The sequence below is a fragment of the Botryllus schlosseri genome, chromosome 10 (assembly GCF_051294905.1).
Source record: "Botryllus schlosseri isolate E-star chromosome 10, Bs_hap1, whole genome shotgun sequence".
NCBI classification, from domain to species: domain Eukaryota; kingdom Metazoa; phylum Chordata; class Ascidiacea; order Stolidobranchia; family Styelidae; genus Botryllus; species Botryllus schlosseri.
In genome coordinates, this window is record NC_137245.1 from 24,168,704 (window position 1) to 24,189,390 (window position 20,687).

Here is a 20,687-nt window from a genome sequence, read left to right on the forward strand (position 1 = left end):
CCTAACTAATGAGAGGTTTGACTTATTCTAGAAATTTCCTACGTGCTCCGTGCGGTTCAATGCGAGTTGATTTTCGATTTTAATATAGCAGTGTCCTTTGTAATCTGAGCCCCACAGTACAAATGCGACCAGCAGAGGAAAATGATGCGCCCGCTAAGAAATACCAATTTATTATCGTGTTCTCTTCATCACGAAGGAAATTTGTTTACGGTATGCCTAGTTTTGGGCGAATCCAATATCTTTTCACTATCACTATACCGACGATCCTTATGGGAGGTCAAGAAATAACAGCATGCAACAAATGGGTTAATAACGATTGGTTCACCCAAAGATGCAGCACAGAATTAATAACCTCCCTAAATTTTTGACGACTCTCCCTGCTTCAACTCTACCGATGAATCTGATCACATGGGCTGAGAAAGGATCAATATTTGATAGTAATATGTGAAACTTAACTAATACTAACTACGAAATTCACTCATGATCATGAAAATACTCCCGCCATTCGCGCGACCAGATAACGAATCCCTATCGCTATTCATAGCATGGATACTAACGATTTCCGTGCGCATAGTAAGCTCATATGGGTAAATATATTAGCCCGGAGTTCACTGACAATGGACGACTGCTGGACATTAGGGCTCTTCAAAAATGAATTTTTTTCTCAAGTCGTTCTGGCTACTTGATAAAATTGTTAGATTACCTAATTTAAGCCTACACACAAAATTTGGTTCAATTCCAGCCAGTAACCGCTTTGCTACAGGAGAAGTAAGTTTCTATTTATTATCTAAAAATAAATAATAAAAAATTTGAAAATTTTCTGTTCACCCCATGAAAGTGTTAGGCTGTCTATAGAAACGATGCTCACCAAATTTGGTTCAATTCCAACCAGTGGAAGCGGAGTTATTGCCGTCGAAAACTTTCGATTTGAATATAATGGTATTTACGGTGACCGATTCTTTGTTTATTTATTATAGTTGTGCTCACCGTAAATACTATTTTATTCAAATCCAAATTTTCCGACGGCAATAACGCCGCTTCCACTGGTTGAAATTGAACCAAATTTGGTGAACATCGTTTCTATAGACAGCCTAACACTTTCAAGGGGTGAACAGAAAATTTTCAAATTTGTTATCATTTATTATTATATTATAAATAGAAACTTTCTTCTCCTGTAGCAAAGCGGTTACTGGCTGGAATTGAACCAAACTTTGTGAGTAGGCTTAAATTAGGTAACCTAACAATTTTATCAAGTAGCCAGTACGATTTGAGAAAAAAAGACATTTTTGAAGAGCCCTACTGGACACGGACAGTTTAACGTGAGTATTTGGCGTCCAGTTAGTTCAATACGACTATGCACTGGAATGCGGTCGTAGGCTACATAAGTAGGCTAATCAAAATGTGACCGTGAATAGAAAAAAGATCGACCACCCCTGATTTAGTTGCTGAAGAGAGTTGTCAGGTATCGTGCGCAGTTCATAGTTCAAAATAGAATAAGAGTGATTATCATGATATTTTTTGTTTTCTTCAATGAAATATTATTTCGCTTGTGGTAACTATATCCGTCGCCCATGTTAGAGAGCATAGCGTTGCACTGACGTTGAGTTATCAAAACGTGGTTGTTACTTGTTAAAGTCGGTTGCCTATCTCCACATTGAAGTCATGCGGCCTGCGCCTCTACGAATTTTGAAAAGTGGCCCGCGACCCGTTTTGGGTTGGCGACCCCTGCCCTTAATAATATGTTCGTGAAAGCAGACCACAGTATATATCTGAAACTAACCCAAAATAAGCTTGCGGGTCACGTAATTTCAACATTGAAAAGACGCCATTTACGTTCAGTTGTTTGCATTGGCATAATGGGAACCTATGGCGTCACAGTATCCAGGTTTAAATTGTAGGTAATAGGTGTCATTCGCTCTTTGGCTTCGCCAGTGTACTTCATACCATCATGATTGCTATACATTATATCAGAGGTCTCAAACACGCGGCCCGCGGGCCGCATGCGGCCCCCGAGAACATTTTGTGCGGCCCGCGAAGACATTTGGGAATTTCAAATATTCGACAATATATTCAAGTGTCATATATCTTTTTAGATTTAAGAACTTGAAATTCACTCTAAAACTACTACAAAAACCTGAAATTTAAACAAACTTCGCCATCACATCACCCCTAAAATCTTCCACGCGGTCGAAGATCGGTATTATGTTCCATTTCCATTTCATGATGATAAAACATGAACCGTTGATGATTCGTGACTGAAAATTTTGATTTTTTTTGTGCGACCTTTCTTCAAATTACTCGATTTTGGATTATCTGGGTAAACTGAAAATGACTCGAGTTGAGTCGAGTTGAATCATACGGACGCAACAATCTATGAAACTGTCACGGGGAATAGCAATATATCAAAGACCTGTAGCTAGCGTTGCCTAGGGTATATAGTTATCTGGTCTACAAGGAAGCCATTGGCATTCTGTAGCCGCCGTGACGTGTATTTGGTTACGTCCTGGGTGTTGTTTGCTCTCTTTATCCATGTTATTATCGGTGGCGAGTAAAGTAGTGGTACGCTCCACAGCTCTAACACCAATGGATTCTTCGGCGATTGGTCATTTCTACTCCAGGGGTTCTTAACCAGGGGTCCGTTGTATCCCCTTCGTGGTACGAAGCACCACATCAGAGGGCACGAGATGCATTGTGGGAATAGGCCTATATGCTGTGGAATATTTCCGGGGCGAATTTATGGAATTGGGAAATATTCGTCGTGCTACGCGCGATTTTACGTGAATAGGCTTTCCGATTTCTATATAGGTACCATCAGCGGTGTCCTATAAAAAGCCTCGTGCTACAAGTGGGTAAATACGGAATTTTCGGCCTGATGTAAGATGACCAATGTCGTCGAAACACGATCATTATCAAAAACAAACAAATCATCAGAAATTGTGTTGAAAATGGGCAGGCGGCACGGGAGATCTTATCGAAAGCATAAGCGGTACTATCGCTAAAAGGTTAAGAAACAATGCTGTTACTATGGCACAATAATGATTATATTTAAGTTGCTATTGATCTGTTCCAATGTTAATCAGAGATTACCGGGATATTATACATTGAATACCCATATTATTGATGCTGCGGCCCGCGACGTCATCAAAATTAGGAAATTGGCCCGCGAACACATTTGAGTTTGAGACCTCTGCATTATATAATAGTGGTCAGCAATATCGTGTCAACAGTCTCAACACGTTGGAGAGACAGGTGAGACAGGCGATCGCCAAATTGAATTCTGGACTAATAAAAGTCCAGATCTACGACGACCATTTGACACTTTATCGACAGCCAGTTTGTCGGAAACGTAGACGCGATATAATTGCACACCATTGCGAATCTACCGGGATATGCTAACCGCATAGGTACAGTTTTGCTGACTAACCATGATATAATGCAAAGTCTAGGGTTTGTCATGAACTCGCCGTTATCATTGTGAGGCCGTGTATAATAAACGTGTACTCAGTTAGTACACATTGGTACAGCAAGTACGAATATTGCGTCGTTCGTGACGCAATAGCCAACGAAATGTATCACTCTTTGCGCTTGACGCCGTCAACTTTTGCTCTGATGACACGATTTCGATAAGCATGAGAAGCTGGCTTCAATACAAGCTAACGGAGCTTTGATCGGACTCTGATCGGACTCGCGCCAATTGCAGGGTAACTGGGGTTCGTCAGAATTCCAAATCATCACCGCAGAGCGATTTTTGGATCATCGAATATATCCTTATAACGGGCCGAGGTGGAGGTACAATAGGCCTTCACATGTTTGGAGTGGCACTGAGCTCTTTAGAATCAGATCTACAAATAGATGGGTGGCTTATTCAATTGGTTAATTGTTTGTTGTTTCATTGCGCTACGATCGTCGGTGTGTCAGGCGAACTCATTCGTGCCTCACCATAAATTGTTTCGCTGCATTGTCAGTGTACGCAACGTAACAAAGCTGAATTGCACCTTTCTTGACGATTTTGAGGGCGTTCTGGTGGTGTGACAATTAATTTTCGGGATCAGTGTGACATTAACATTCGAATAATACCAATTACCATAAATTCTGAGCTGTTTATAATGAACTGCGTTATTACACATTAGCCTTGGTTAGTATGCGCCTAACCTCTCTTTTCAGTTTTCACCCTGTGTTTTAGAACAGTACAGTTTAAATATCCAAATTGCGGAATTCCGGGAGCAAAAATGTACAGAATTAGTAATTCATGAATATCGGTAGAAAAATACCAATCTAATCATTGAATCTCTTCATTTTACTTATATGACGACAGTTGAGCAACGCCTCCCTTGCCTCCCCTGATCTTCCGATTTATCATGTGACCTGTATTGGATTAACGTTGAAATCATTCATCAACCAAGTGTTGGAATCAAGTCACTCCCTTCGAGTCACGAGTCATTTCGAGTCATTGCACATTTTGACTGGAGTCAAGTCAAGTCAATCGATTTTCGAAGGTGAGTCGAGTCAAGTCAAGTCAGTCGATTTTTGGAGGTGACTCGAGTCAAGTCGAGTCAAGTCAAGTCAAGTCACGAGTCAAGTCCAAATTCAAGTCAAGCTGCCTTTTAGAAGTATGAAGCATGATTACGTCATTGCATTTCGCTAGGTCTCTGAATAACAGATTGATTGGTCATTGATTCTGAACCGATGAACGAATATGGAGTTGAATATACATGCAATAAGGGGCTGTATCGCTCACATAAACGTAGAGCTGTTGAACTACGTAAGTAATTGCATAGACTCATTTTATGGTTACCTGCCAAGATAGAGAATCGAAAAACGAATTGAGAAGATGCAATACAGTACCCATTTATACATATTGATATAATACAATTCGAGTCTGCGCCAATGGTTGAGGAGTATATAAACTATATTTGATTACAATTTCAATAAAACAAGAGGTTCGTTTAAGGTAAGAACAGACAACACAAATATATATATTGCTATTAAATTACTTTACTACTTGTTTACGACAACGTAAGCCGTAGCTTCGATCACTTCGTTTGTGGTCAATATATTTGTGAGAGAATATTGGGGGCTCAGTGAAACGCACGATCATTTAATGATCGGTCGCTCTCATGGGTTACACAAAAGTTTGGTGAACAATCCGAACAAGATGCAAGATGCAAGATAAGGTGATTTTTACTTGATGACTTGAAATTTACTCGTGAATTTTGCTCCGAGTCACGAGTCAATCCACATTTCTGATACGCCGAGTCAAGTCAAGTCAAGTCATTTTAGCAAAGTGACTCGAGTCAAGTCAAGTCATACGAAAAAGGTGACTCGAGTCATCCCAACACTGCATCAACCACCGTCTACCGGGTATTGCTGAGCGATCAACTCTAGGAATCGATTAAATACTGCCTCGCGATCTTTACATCGAGACCGAAGCCAAATCTCCGCAAGGTAGGACGGCATCGCATCCTGAGGTATGCCATTCATTACCCGCAGTATCCTTGTTTTAATCGGTCGCCAAGCTGACTCGATATTTTGCGTTTGCGCTCCGGTAACGGGATCCACAAAGTGTTCTGAGTGGTTGACGGTATTGTGATGGTAACCGATACTGCCGAGGCCATTATAGCCTCGCCATTCGTCGGTGTTGACGATTGTGCCCGGTTCGAGCTCGGCGAGAATCAGCTCGTGTAGTGTTCGCTGATCACGCCGATCAACTTGGAAAAGTCGTAGTTCTTCTGACTTTCTGCGATCCTTTTGCTGCCTCTCATCGAAGTAAAACGACACCCGACACATACCCACGACCCAAGCACCGTTGTTTCTTCGAAGTGGGTCGCATTCTTCGTGATCCGGAGTGGTTTCGCTGTCAGATTCAGAACTACTACCAGACAAGTCATCGACATCAGGGACATAGTCATCTCTGCCCCAGCTGCTTTGTGCTATGTCACCAAGAAGAAGGCGGCCTCTATTAGCTTTCCGTCTGCCATGAAGTATTGATTCGTCAACTTCTACAACTACGCCGACACCTCCCATCTTCTCCCGCTGCTGGAAAGCTGCGACGCAGACGTTTCTGCAAAACCTACGCCAATCCACGACAGTGTGGTCGCTAACTCCAAGAGATATAATTGTATCGATACCCAGTCGGTTCATAGCCCAATGAAAGATGATAAGAAGTACTCTTTGGTAGCTCAGGCGGACGTTAGCACGTCCCGAGGAGTCAGCGTATGCGAAAAACGTACCGCTTCTGGGTGAGACGTACGTCTTGCAAGCGTTGCACCTCATCGTCAGCAATGATCTATCGTCTTCCCCTTCAATTTTTCTGGATGCGGCATTGGCAGGACCAATATTTCGGGTTCGTCGTGACCATTTCAGTCGTCCTGGTCTACGGCAGCGACTGTTCGGACACGTGTGAATGGAGTCCGGCGTCTTAATAAGCTGTCGGGTCGTAAGAAACTCCTTCAGACGAGTTTCATCATTGAGGATATAGTACAATCGTAATTCGGCCATGGCGAGTATCAGATATAAAGATAAAACTTCTCATTGGATGACTCCAACTTAGAAATAAGAGTCGATAAATACATCCTCGCATCTGCGCAGTATGACCGAATGAGAACACGGAATTAATACCCGAAAAGACTATTGGAGGTACAGAACTTCAGTACATTAGAACATATACATCCTTATTGAAATACACCCGAATATTACGGCTGCCACTGGTCAGGGGTAGTCGTAAGCAACTTGTAGAGAATTCAAAAGAGCTTTGTATTCCATTATTGTTTTGATATATAATGTTTATTTTAATGTTCTACCAGCTGCTGACGATTATCCCTAACGTGTGTAAGCAGAAAATATTCGGGTTTAATTCAATATGAATATAATATTCAATTATACTGGGTGGATACTACACGACCTTCTTCCACTAATGACCTTGATTGAATGCCTATAGCGAAAAGAACCGAGCAGGGACCCTTCCAGGCGTATTTATAGAGACTTCGAAAGTTCACGTGATGTCTTCGTGGAATTTGATTGCATGCCGTCGTAATCTGGATTTACGTAGGATATGAACTCAGACTTGAAGTATGTCGTCTCATCGCCTCCACAACAATAACTTGCTAATCAGTGTGTGGCTTTATTGAATCAAAGGTCACCTAAATTGGAAATGCAATTCGATGATACAGTAATGATAACAATAATGCATGAAACAATATACTACCTTAGCGAGAGTCAGCAATAATATTCAGCATTGTGGGAAGGAGAACTCACTTTCAGCATTTCTGCGGCTATATAGTGACCACTCACCACTCGTAAAATATTCCATTAACGCCGTGAGAAGTGCCATCTCATGGTCGGCCACACTAAATTGATGGTCGGCTGTGGAGTCGGTAAATTTTACCACCGACTCCGACTCCGACTCCACACATTTTCAATGGACCGACTCCGACTCCTGAGTCATTAAACCTACCGACTCCGACTCCGACTCCAACCCCGACTCCAACAGCATTACCAATCTACTTCGAAAATTTTATGCCAAAGTGACGGTTAAATGACTATCATAAAACCATTAAACATATGCAAACATATGAATAACGATGGCAAGCAAAACTGTTTAATTGTGGCACAGCTCGAATTATTCACTATGCATGAAAGATTGCCTTTCTAAATATCCTTCCTTTTTTCATATTTTATCAGTATTTGTAACATGGACTCTCTATGTCTCTAATAACCTAATAAGTATGAATCATTCAAACACGACATATATCCCATCCTGTACAATTAAAATGTAGATAAAACAATCGAAGTGTTGCTCTTGTGTATGAGTCAGCAACTAATACTGAGATGCATCTTACTGATTATCTCATTACACACTGTACTGATTACAGGCACACACACACTCTCACACTACTAATAGACATTGGTCATAAACGAAATTTAGGAAGTAGTCCAATAACATATGTCTAGTCTACATGCACTGAGTCAGTATTCAAGGACTAGGCCTTGCGGTATTTCTAAATCATTTGTTCGACCCAAGCAGCCAAGCTACACTACAAATATTTTGTGAAATGGGAAGGAGCGTTTGGTTATATTTACATAAATTTTACAACCAGGCGATATGTTTGCTCTGTCATGCATGGTATAGTTCCAAAATTTGCATCAGTTTGTGACTGCATCGCGAAGATGCATATTGCTTCTTTCTTCATGTAGGCAACTGAATTGTAGTTTGCAAATAATATCCAATTTTATCTATGTCAGGGGTGGCCAACCTTTTCGGCCAAAGGGTCGCATGAGATTTACGAACCATTGCGCGAGAAACTTGAATGTTGATACCTTTTTTGGTTGTCCGATAGGAACGAACCGAATTAGGTATAACATTGAAAACAAGACTTGTATGACCACGCCTTAAAATTGATAAGAATTATGTCATGAAAACTCCGTGTGCAACTGTACAGTGTGCAATCATGCCCTGGTCGCACGAAGAACGAAATTTATTCAAAGGTAATAAATGAATTCGATCAATAATATATAACTTGCATATATTAGGGGTAGCCTCTGTATAGCAATGGGCTCATTTGGCAAGGACAGGATTATTCGGCGTTTTAGACATAACAATATCGGCGGTTTCGGTCAACATGCCTCTGTCATTTTGTGCAAATATTTCATCGCCCATGATCTCGCTTCGAGCGCTCAAAAGCGAAGTCGCATGTTGGACGACACGTTATATCCTAATTGCGAGTATATAACTTTACTCAATTCTGTAAATAACGCGTATTGATAATTTACAGGAGGGATTCCAATACTAAATGCAAGAAATGTGACAATAAATCATGCGAAGTGCCAAGAAAACTTTCAAATCAAATAAATCTGCTACGGAATATTTTACTTTATGGTCATATACGAAGATCTGCGATGAATGTGGCTGGCCCCTGGTTACGCCAAGGCGTCGAAACTGATGTTTTAGTCATCATCAAATTTCGCGGCCAGGCTAATCGAATTTTGGTTGGCCTTGCAATTTTACCTGATGTTATATCTAATTTCGAGAATTACCTCGCAGGCCATACAAAACCTTCTCGCGGGCCACATTTGGCTTGCGGGGCACGGTTTGACTATAGATTACGAACCTACGGATAGATATGCAACTCCCGCAAAACCGGTCGTTACGCTCGGGCAAGCAGTTACACTTATTGCTGAGCAATCTAAAAGCAGCATAACGCGTAGTGCTATAAACGGCGACCAGAACGATGAAAATTAATAAAACTGGTCTTAATCGAAAGCTAGTGCCGCACTGATTCCGACAATACTAATTAAAATTTTGTCAGAGCAATGGAACCACCTCAAAACAGCCCTCAAAGTCTGAAAATTGGCATCGTTCCGAACAATCGCTAGACGAAATTGACCATTGTTATGTTCACTGTGTCGCGGCGATGCCGTTGTTGGAACAATGCCGATTTTCAGATTTTGCGGGCTGTTTAAGGGTGGCTACATTGCCCTGACAAAATTTTAATTTGTATTTTCGGGATCAGTGCGACACTAGCTTTCGATTAAGACCAACTATATTAAATTCCAGCGCTCTGGTCGCCAGCTACAGCACTGCCAATTACGCTACTTTTAGATTGCTCAGCGATACGAAATACTGCTTGCCCAAGCGTAACCACCAAGAGTTGCGTATCTATCCGTAGGTTAGTCATATATAGTTTGACCGCCCCTGATTTATATCGTTACTAATAACAGTGATTGATGGTACATAAATATCCTATTATAGTTGTTATATTCGTAATTCAAAGATACCTTTGAAAGCAATTGCTTTCGGCAAAAATCAGTGACCACAACCATATTGGTTTTCTATCACAAGAACAACAAAGGACGCCCCCTAAAACATATCACCTCTGCAGACGACGAGAGTTAGTGGACGAAGAAGCGCTCGATGATGCCGCATTCAATCAATTTAAAACATCAGCCATCCCCCACATCTCGATAAACAACTTTGACGAAAAATTTGTAGAGTTTATGTCTGCTATCAAATCACTGCTGGAACAATTTGCACCTCTACAGCGCCTTTCGAGAAGTCAAAGAAAATTGAAGCGAAATCCGTGGATGACCACAAAGCTGATTCAACTTATCCGTAAACGTAACCGGTGGCATAACCGATTAGACACCAAGAACTGCCCAGAACATGAACGAGAAAGATTTCGACGTTTCAGGAATCGCACCGTGCATCTCATTTCCAAGGCAAAAGCAAAGTACAATGAGAGATTTTTCAACAGACACATAAAGGACACTCGAAAAACATGGTCAGGACTTAACTCTCTCCTACATCGAAAAAAAGGCCATAAGTCTGTTTCGGAAATTGTGAATTCGGATACCGGAAACAAACTTTCAGACCCGGCGGCCATCGCGAATCACTTCAATGAATATTTTTGTAACGTAGGCCCAAATATTGCTTCTTCTATTACAAAACCTGTGTCGGCCAGGTCAGAGGTGAGATCGATATCCCAGTCAATTGTGCTTGAACCTACGACCAAATACGAAGTAGAAGTAGCCATCCACAAACTGAAATCGCACAAGGCCGACGGCTATGACCAAATCCCATCATGGTTTTTAAAAATGATAAGCATGCATATCGGTCAATATATTGCCCATTTTTTCAACTTCATGATAGAAAATGGAGTCTACCCAAGCTATCTAAAAAAAGCCAGAGTAGTCCCTGTACACAAAGCTGGGGATAGAACTAATGTCACCAACTACCGTCCGATATCCGTTCTCCCATGCATCGGGGTTGTATTCGAAAAGTTGCTCCTCTCCCGCCTGTCCTCATTCCTCGCCAAAATGTCTGTCATTTCCCCTCAACAATTTGGCTTCCGAAACAAATACCAAACCGCACATGCCCTCCTAACAGTGGCCGAACAGTATTATGATATCTCAGAGAAGCGAAATGTGGGATGTAGCATTTTTCTCGATCTAAAAAAAGCGTTTGACTGCGTAGATCATAAAATTCTCATCTCGAAATTGGCGCGCTACGGACTTCGGGGCCCATAACTTGAGCTCATGAAAAGTTACCTCACTGGACGCCAACAAATGGTTGCGATCTCAGACACCTTGTCCTCTCCTCACCTGGTGACCTGTGGTGTGCCCCAAGGCTCAGTACTTGGACCGGTCCTTTTCACGTTATATGTCAACGACATTTTTGAAACCTCTTCATTGAACACCACACTTTTCGCTGATGATACTCACCTCCTCTCTTCAGCATCTTCGACGGCAGAGCTGGATGCCCTGACTGGTGACCAAATGCCCAAAGTCAATGAGTGGACGGCCCAGAACAACCTCTGCATAAACGCCTCGAAATCGCAATTGCTGACAGTAAATTCAAAAAATAACCTAACCGTTAATATCGCTGGTCAGCCCGTTTCCAACACAGATAATGCCAAATATCTCGGGGTTTTACTGGACTCGAACATGTCCTGGAAGAGTCATATTCAGTCCCTAGAAACTAAATTATCACCGAAGTGCGGCCTGTTCTACAGCCTTAGGCGCTTCATGCCAGCATGGGTTCTTCTGATACTCTTTAAATCCTTAATCCAATCGAAGTTACACTATGGCATCCTCTGTTGGGGGGCTGCCAGTAAAACTGCACTCAAGCCACTGCAAAAACTACAACATAAAGTACTCCGAATCATAGCTAGGGCCCCAAAGGGGCCTGGCTGCCCATCCAACAAGTCGCTGCTGAAGAGATTCGGCGTCCTAAACATAGAAGATATGCGGAAACTAGAAATCGCCAAGTTTATGTATCAGTTCCACTGCGGTCGTTGCCCCGAATATTTCAATGACTTCTTTACCTCGGAATCAAAAGCGCACAAGTACAACACACGCGCGTCCACGTCGTCCAAATATCATATGATCGACCGAAAAGATCATCGCTCTATCAAATATGCCGGACCTGATGTGTGGAACAGTATCCCGCCGGCCATCCGACAGTCGACGAGCATGTCCACATTCAAGTCGAAATACAAGCAATTACTACTAAATAAATACAGTCCATCCTCAAGATTACCGGACCACGACTGACCTATCGATCTCGCTTCCCATGACATGCCGCCCTATTTATTGTCGCTTTCTTTTTCTATACTATCTTCTTTACTTTCATTCAGTGTGCATGCCTCCTCTTTACATCGCCTAGGCCAAGGTGGGTGTCAGATTCCATAGACTGCTCCTTGTCGCTTCGACACCTTCCTGTCTTTTCATTGTATCGAATTTTTTGTGGTGTATTGAACTGATAAAATTGCTAATAAACCAATGATGATGATGATGATGATAAAGAAGTTGGAGTCGGAGTCGAAGTCAGGGTCATTTTCACAAACTCCGACTCCGACTACAGTCAGTATTTTTTCCTCGACTCCGACTCCATCAAGCGAAAATTGGCCAAACTCCGACTCCGACTCCACCGACTCCGATTCTGACTCCACAGCCCTGTCGGCGGTAACGTAACAACTAAGCATTAAGGATCAGTAATCTTCGTGACCCAATCGTCGTCTAACTTATGGTAATACATGTTCTGTTACAGCACTAGACGAGAACAACAATGTTCAGTTCAGTGTACACTGTACGTGTACAGTAGTAATGTTTAAAATACAATTTTTTACGGATCCCGGGGATTCACTGATTAAATTATTAGGTTGCTTAAAAATGGCGCACACCAAATTGGGCTGGATTCCAACTGGTAGATGTGAACGCACAGAAGTTTGAAAATTTTGAATTTATTCTAAAAATAGATTATAATTATTATTTTTGAAATTCTACTGTCAACATCATGAAATTGTCAAGTTGTCTACAAGGATCATAATAGTGTATAAGTAGTCGTTTATGGCACCTATCATATCGTGGGATGTCACATGCTATGTTACGCATCACGAACTTTCAAAAGTTGTACCATCACAGACTCGATCCGACTACCTCTGACATCTGAACAATGAACAATACTACCACACTAACTAATCACGGACTTGGGTTTATTTGAGATTATAAATTTAGGGAGGTGCCACGAATTTTTCGAAGGGGTGTGCAAAATTGGCGGGTGCCTACGAGGAATGCGATAACCACTGATACCTTCAATACCATCAGCGCTGTTTGTTTACGTAGTAGCCGTAGAAAATTTCGGTGCACGATCTATGATCGTTTTATCATAGAAAACTGAATAAAAATATGATTAAAAATATGGTCACGCTCCAGTCTTTGACGAAAAACCACCCTCAACATCTGAAATGTGCATCGTTTAGAAAAATCGGGTAACCGCGACACAATGACCCTAACAATGACGCGTTGCGTTGCGACTCTCCGATTGCTCGAACAATGCCGATATTTCAGACTTGGAGGACGGATTCTAGGTGGATCAGTGCCTGATCATATTTTAATTTTAATTTTTGGAATCGGTGCAACAGTAGCTTTCGATCAAGACCAGATTCCGCAATTTCTGCGCTCGGGAAGATAGCTTTTGGATTGCCAGAAATCCAACAGTCGCTTACGCAAAACAATTGTCCACTCCAGCCTCAGTGAAGCGAAACGAGGCTGCAAAATCGGTCGTTGCAGTTCCATGTTTAATTTCTATAGTTTTATAGACTATCAAAATGAGACAGTGGCTCCACAATTGAGCTAAGTCCCCTACGGTTTAAATGGTGTTAAATATCGGTCTTAAGTTCAGTCGGCACGTTAGTCTAAGCTCGTCTTGTAAACGAGAGGTTTCGGGTCCGATCCCTGAACGCGCCTGATTATTATTCTCCTATATACATGGTCACAACGTTGGTGCGTTAGTAAACTGTAATCACCGGCTGGTTGACTAAAAAAAAGGTCAACTTTTCGGCTCGATGTCGAACTTTTACACTTTTGCAGCTAAATTTTCGTGGGTTGACTTTAAAAAAGGTTATTTCTCTAACTTGACTCCAACACAGCCGTTGTAACGCGCCATTGCCCCCTTCGCTATTTTCGCCCCCTGTCGCCCCTTTGTCCATTTTCGCCCCCCTATCGCCCCCTTCGTCATTTTCGCCCCCCTAGATCGCCAAATCGCCCACTGGGGGGCGATATCGCTCACGTTGTGAACCACTGGTCTGGAAGCGAGAGGTCCCGGGTAATATTCCTGGACGTGCCATATCAGATAGCAGAGTCACGTAGTCTCAATAAACCAAAGTCAGTAGTTTAGGCTCGTTAGTGTAGTGGTATTGTTCAATGATCAGCTGTCAGCGGTAGTCGGTTCGAGTCCGTTTAAGAACAACTTTTGAACGTTCGTGATGCGTAACATAGCTTGTGACGTGGCACGATTTGATAGGTGCTATAAACGACTCCTTATACACTACTAATCCGTCTAACAAATTTCGCTCACTTCCAACTGTCAGAATCGCTCAGCACGGTTGGCATGGAGGAGAAAATACGGTGGTGCAGAGTGCGGACGAGGTATTACCTTGCTTAAAGGTCGTATCGCGTCTGCATCGACAAGGCAAGTATGAGGTTAGAGGAAAATAGATCTGATCTCTCTTGTATTCCTGACATCAAATACGCAGGACCAACGCCGCATCACGACTAAACAAAGAGCATAGAAGCATGCCGACTTATATCGTCCTAAGAGCCACTGTCTTAGTGGTTCTTAACTGTATTTAATCGGCCAATCATCGTATTTTTTGCCAATTCCATTGTTTGCGAAAATATGTGTTGCTGGAATAGAATCGCTAGAATCAGTAGTATAATGTAATATACTATTATGCATCAGAGTTGGATCAATTACATTAATTCAGTTCAATTACCATTACAATTAGTCCCTTGCTTGTTTCAATTACATTACAATTACAATTACAATTACTCAATGTTAAAAATATCAAATTACAATTACAATTACGATTACTACTAAACATGTATTTAATTACAATTACAATTACTGTTAAACATGTAATTATTCGGTAGAGAGGTGCTCTTTGACAACCGTAGCAACGTAATTAGCAACAATCTCAAGCTATTCATGTTTCGTTCATGATAAGTAGAATACTCTTTAATTAAAAAACGCTTGCTCAAAAACTGTTAGACTGCATTTGATGAGCATTAGGGTGCGGAAAGTTTCTGGCCCCAGTAACTTTGGCCAAGATTGGAGGTAAGATTGGAATACCATCTCTACAAATGCGTGATCAAGTTTGATGAAGCCTTGGTTGCCGTGGTGTAGGAATTGGTTCAGCACAGGTTTCAGAAGAGTTTATTTGCTGTTTATATATTTTTGAAATTTTAAGATTTAGTTTATCCCCCTGTTTCTCAAACTTTTTTTTAGACACGCCCCCTTCATGACAGTGAAATATTTCGTGCCCCCTTACGTCATATCGCACAATGAAACCAGAATGTTAGCAATCCTTACAAATAGTTTGATGGTATGGAAGGTTATGACTGTTGATGAGAGAATTATCCAACATGAATTTCGGACTATACACAACTCAGAGAAATAACTATGAAATGAGGTAAATCGCGCCAAGCGCGGGATTTTTTCCAGTTTGCCTGAGCTTCGCGCCCCCTTCAGTTGCTTTCACGCCTCCCAAGGAAGACACGCCGCCCAGTTTGAGAACCACTGGTTTTGCCTATATTGTAATTCACCAAGTTATCTGTTGCTACTGAGTAGGCCTATGGAAAACAGTTTAGCATGACTGAATTATATAGTTAACGAGGCACGCATAGAACACCGATGTAAATAGGCTAATTATTCTATGTTGTGATTGTCCATATTCAAGAACAATGTAATTAGGCTAAAATTTTAGCAAATTACAATTACAATTACATGAAAAAATGTAATTATAAGTACATTTAGCTCAATTACAAATAACAATTGATCCAACTCTGTTATGCATATGCTTGATAATAAAATATGTCTATTAAAGTGAAAAACAAGGGCATGAGGTAACATTTTAAAATCATATGACTAGTCCGGCCCGCGAGGCAATTTGAATTTGACATCACTGATACACAGATATGGTGTATCTGCATTATATGATTCTCGCGCCGCTCAAACTCCTAAATATTGAACGTAATCGAGGAGTTTGGTAAGGTTACAAAGTATGCTTAACAGTACACGGAGCAAACACTGGTTTAGGGCCAGTGGTTACCAACCTTTTCCAACTCATCGCCCCCTTATCAAGCTCACGCAAATTTTCACACCCCATATTTTCGGAGCCGAAAAAGAGGACACATAAGCGGGGAATCTTATACGACTAATGTCTGATCGCTAATTAATTGACTAAAAAGGTCTTTTTTCGACATGTATCCCGAGAGATCCGTCTCCAGTCTCCACATATATATGGTGGGAGTTTACCTTTTTTAGTCGACTCTCGAGGCAGATTCAGAACAACACGTTTTGTCACGTGCATTTTGTGCCAAATAGGTAAATATAGCCCTTCTAACATTTTTGACCCATGGGGGCGATATCGCCCACGTTGGGAACCATTGTTTTAGGCCAACATGCGGTTATCATCTTGAGAAAAGTATCGTATGATCCTTTTGGCAGCATTGAAACTTGATATTCCTTATTATATTCTGTTATCAAGAAGCACCTGCCACTCGGAATCAAGATTTTGTCATGCTTCTTCTTTCCCAACTGCAACAGCGTTTATAATCGAATTCTTTAATTCTAATACACCCTCAACATGTCAACTAACAAGGTCGTGTTCCTTTCAATCAGAGACTTTGGTATCGTCGAACGCAGTTTTCTTGGCTGGACAATATCCTAAGCTACCCATTGGCAGGGACCACCTTAGAGTCTTAAACCCCTGCTAGAAACGGTGGCTAGCCAGTTTGGAATTGTAATCTATGCCCCGTCCAAATATTCAACTTGGGCTCTCTCATGTCATCTGTCTTCAATACGTCACAACTAACTTTGTGACGTAGCGCCATTGTTAAAATGTTTATCCGCCCTCAATTTTCATCCTGGTTAGGTCTATGCCCATCGGCGTCATCAGCCGTTCATGATCATCGAGGTTGAACTTATTCCGATTATTCATATCTTGCAAACACCACGAATTCCTACCCCAACTACCACAATGGCAACGAGCACGCTTTACATAAACATACTTGTATTCTCTGCTAGTAATCACGCGAACAAATTCACAAGAACAGACATTTCGAAAAAGAATTACAAAAATAAAAAGAAAACACATCGCCGCAAGCAACCCGGTCAGCAGTGTCCCTCGGCCATAGAATCGAAAGGAATGCCAGCGTTCAACCAGGAGAATTTTCAGAGCCAACTACGCCATTTCAGTACGATACATCGCAGATACGTGATTGGGTTCGTGGACCGGACATAATAAGGTATAAAACACTTCAGCATGCGACAATTGAGCACGTGGGTCAAATACAATGTTTGGATACGGTTGAGGTTGGGAGAGGATGTATATAAGGGTTGATATGGTCAGGGCAAGTTTTGGGGTTACAAAATCATATGCTAAAGTAACGCATGTTAAATTGTCGTTTTTCTTAGTGTCGCACATTCAAATGTCGTGCAACCATCACGTCGTCGTTATCGTTTGTAAACTTTCGGAGACCAGCGTCGGCCGCGGACGCAAAACCGCTCATTTGCGTTACCAAATCACAAATGGGTGTCAGCTATGGCGTAGCTTGGGTCGGGAAGTCTTGCCGACGACACCGAGCGTCTGTCCTCGTCGACTATGTCTTCCGGAGCTTTTCGCGAAGGCCGAATGGGCTTCCGCCTGGGAGACGCGTAAATCGTCGATATCGGTTCTCTGGAGCTGTATATAGGCTCGCGTGATGTGCTGGGAACCATCCTCTCTGAAAGTAGCGTGCGTGCCATTAATCAATAGTGATCCATGTCAGTTATATTTGTCGATTGCTAATAACACTGACGGCAGAATTGTACGGTACAAAGTACCGCATTTTTAAAGTGCGCATTTAGAACTTGAACTACTCAATTTAATTCAATTCATTGCTCCCAATTTCATCAGTTCAATGCACCACAAGACTGCGATACAATGAAAGGTAGAAAGGTGTCGAAACGACTTGGAGTAGTCTTTGAAATCAGACGCCCACCTGGCCTAGGCGACGTAAAAAGGAGGCATGCGCAAAGCACAGTTGCACACTGAATGAAAAGTAAAAGAAGATAACACAAAAGGACAGGCGACAAAAAGAGGCATGATTGTGTCGAAGGCACTCTATTTTCAAATCAAAACTCGCAACTGTAGGCCTACCATATTTTCAGAATCTAAAAAGAGGACATTTTTTTGTCGGCAAGTAAAACCAAAACAGAATTGTTACGTTTGATTTTGAGATGTTCTACAATTCCTTGGCAGCAGCAGGCAAAAGCTACAAAACAAGAACCAACAAAAGTTACAAAAACAAATTTATTTTATAGATTCAGCCCATGAATACTGTGTGGTTCCCTCAACTTTTGCAAATAAGGAATAATCATTTATAGAGAGATCGTGAAGTTCTTTAAACGCATGTAACTCTCAGCGGGAGGTCTCGTGCCGCTGTGCGCTGTCAATTATCGCTGTGTGTGTGAATCGGTGCTTGATTGTCGCTTTTCAAAATACATCTTGTGAAAAGTAAGTAGTTATGCCTAAATAACTCTTCGACTAGAAGTGGAAGTAGTCCAAACTCGTGACTCGAGAATAGGATGGCCAAGATAGCCATTTCATTATAACTCCAAAGAATAGTAAAGTCACTACATGGTTGGTATTTCGTCTATCAGTACTGATACTTGAAAAATAGGGCCAGAAACTGAAGAAAATTACGATATTAAGAATGCGAGCCATTCTATATGATCACTCGAGCAGAGTTGGATAAATATGGTCGAACCGGATTGAACTGACTCGGAACCTTGTGACTTGTTTACAACCCCGAGATAAACCATAATAATCCAAACACTCACATACCTCGATTAAGCGCGTACACGAGATCGTCCAGGTCCGTCGTCTCGTCCCTGGTTAGCGAATCGCGTCTGTACCTTGTCGGCAGGGACCGCGAAAACCTCTGGCTGACCCTCTCCCAATCTGTCTCCTCGCGAGGCCTGCCGACCAGGCTCTGAGTGCTGCGATTGACCGGATCAGCCACGCTGGACGGCCGCCGGCTTCTACCTATACTGGCAGGGTACCCGGCTGATGAAACAAATCGATTTGTTCTTTTAGAGAAAAGACTTTTGGAGGTACAGAGCTTCAATACACAATTGAACAATATTGATATATACCTGAATATTTCCGGCTGACACTCGTCAGGGGTAATTGTCAGTAAATAATTGAGATTACCGAATCACTACTGGTCATGCATATCAGCAGCAAGGACCTGATGTTTTTGGAATAAACGTCGAGAATCTGCTTACCTGTAGACGCTGACGGCATGTCTTGCTCGTAACTTTTCACCGGTCTGAGAAGTTGATTGTGAAGTATTCCGTACACCACGAGCAAGTACAGGCCCTTTAAATACAGTTCATTTCAAAAGTAAATTCCAGGGTCGTAAGGTCTCGACTCGATTTTCTGATGACTCGACTTGACTCGAGTCATTTTCTCAAAATGCAGAAATGACTCGACTCGAAACTATAATGACTCGAGTCAAAACTATAAAAGTGAGATTGACTTGTGACTTGGTTACAACCCTGGTGAATTGACATATAAGTAAACAAGTACGCGATTTCAAAAAATTCAATTCATCTGATCGCGAATTTTCTATAATAATACTCAAGCTATAGCGGATAAATATTAAATAATATATAATTATTACACAGTGGTAGTCGACATGCAGCATTCTCTAAAATCAGAATGACTTCTTACTGTCAATAAATTTCAAAGAACTCATTACTAAGTGTATTTGATATTATTTACTTCGTGGTCGCATAAAACGATTTGCCCAAATCAAGGCTCGCCCCTAAATAATTAGTACCCGAATATTGGTCGCGATTCGATGCTCAATACTGGACCCTGAATCCATCAACTCAGTGCTCAAGTTTTCCCAGCTCTAATTGCCCGCCCACTGTCTAATCTCTAAGCTCTGAAGTATTATAAATTTCCTGACTCAAAATCGACTTGACAAATGCTTGAAATTCATGGTAGTGGTCGCCATTTAAGTCAAGCTCACCACCGCATGGCCCAATAGTAAATAAGGACAATAACTTGAGTGGTCTCTCGATATGACCCGCATGAAAAATCTTAATGATCAGCCCTATAACACACTGATGATGTATCAAGCGCAAGGTAATACCTGAACCATGTTAAAAGAAATGAACATCGCTAACATCCACATCTGCCCGTACGCGAGATGCAGCCCGCCCCAAAGCCAGGAAAACGACAGCAGGAAGAAAAACCAAAACAGCAACGGAATTTCTGCCGAACAAAGAAGCGCGATATGAAATTTTCCAACAAACGAAACCGAAAAATCACAAACCTATCTGATTGAATCTCCCACGAAACATGTCGTCGTATTGCTTCCAGGCGTCGTCGCGCTGATATAGTTGCAAGCCTATTGTAGCTGCCGCCATGATCGCCAGACAGGCTGGCGCGACTGCGCCGAGTAGGCCGGCTTTTGCATCCATTATGAAACATCTGAGATGGTAATGAATATATTACGACATACTGCTACGAAATATGGCGAAACGCAACGCAAATCGACAACCTCCACCAAATGTAAATGTGTCTCTCTAACTATGGCATTTGACTTTACTTGTAATACTGGTGTGAATCAATCAA

The 20,687-nt window shown here is 41.8% G+C and overlaps 2 protein-coding genes across 2 annotated transcripts in view; both read right to left on the reverse strand.

Moving 5' to 3' along the window:
• Positions 1-3,513: 3,513 nt before the first annotated feature.
• Positions 3,514-7,180, reverse strand: LOC145448987 (uncharacterized). Its single transcript, XM_080327444.1, has one exon. It carries the CDS (start codon positions 6,496-6,498, stop codon positions 5,344-5,346), a length of 1,155 nt encoding a protein of 384 aa, XP_080183570.1. The 5' UTR covers positions 6,499-7,180; the 3' UTR covers positions 3,514-5,343.
• A 10,081-nt stretch (positions 7,181-17,261) lies between these two features.
• The window catches only part of LOC145448355 (adhesion G-protein coupled receptor V1-like), a 94,180-nt gene continuing 90,754 nt past the window's right edge, over positions 17,262-20,687 (reverse strand). The window contains exons 112-116 of the mRNA XM_080326736.1: positions 20,386-20,543; positions 20,203-20,324; positions 19,328-19,421; positions 18,885-19,106; positions 17,262-17,781 (exon numbers count right to left, since the gene is read on the reverse strand). Coding sequence (XP_080182862.1) covers positions 17,582-17,781; positions 18,885-19,106; positions 19,328-19,421; positions 20,203-20,324; positions 20,386-20,543 — 796 coding nt within the window. The 3' untranslated portion in view covers positions 17,262-17,581. The remainder of the gene's footprint in view (positions 17,782-18,884; positions 19,107-19,327; positions 19,422-20,202; positions 20,325-20,385; positions 20,544-20,687) is intronic.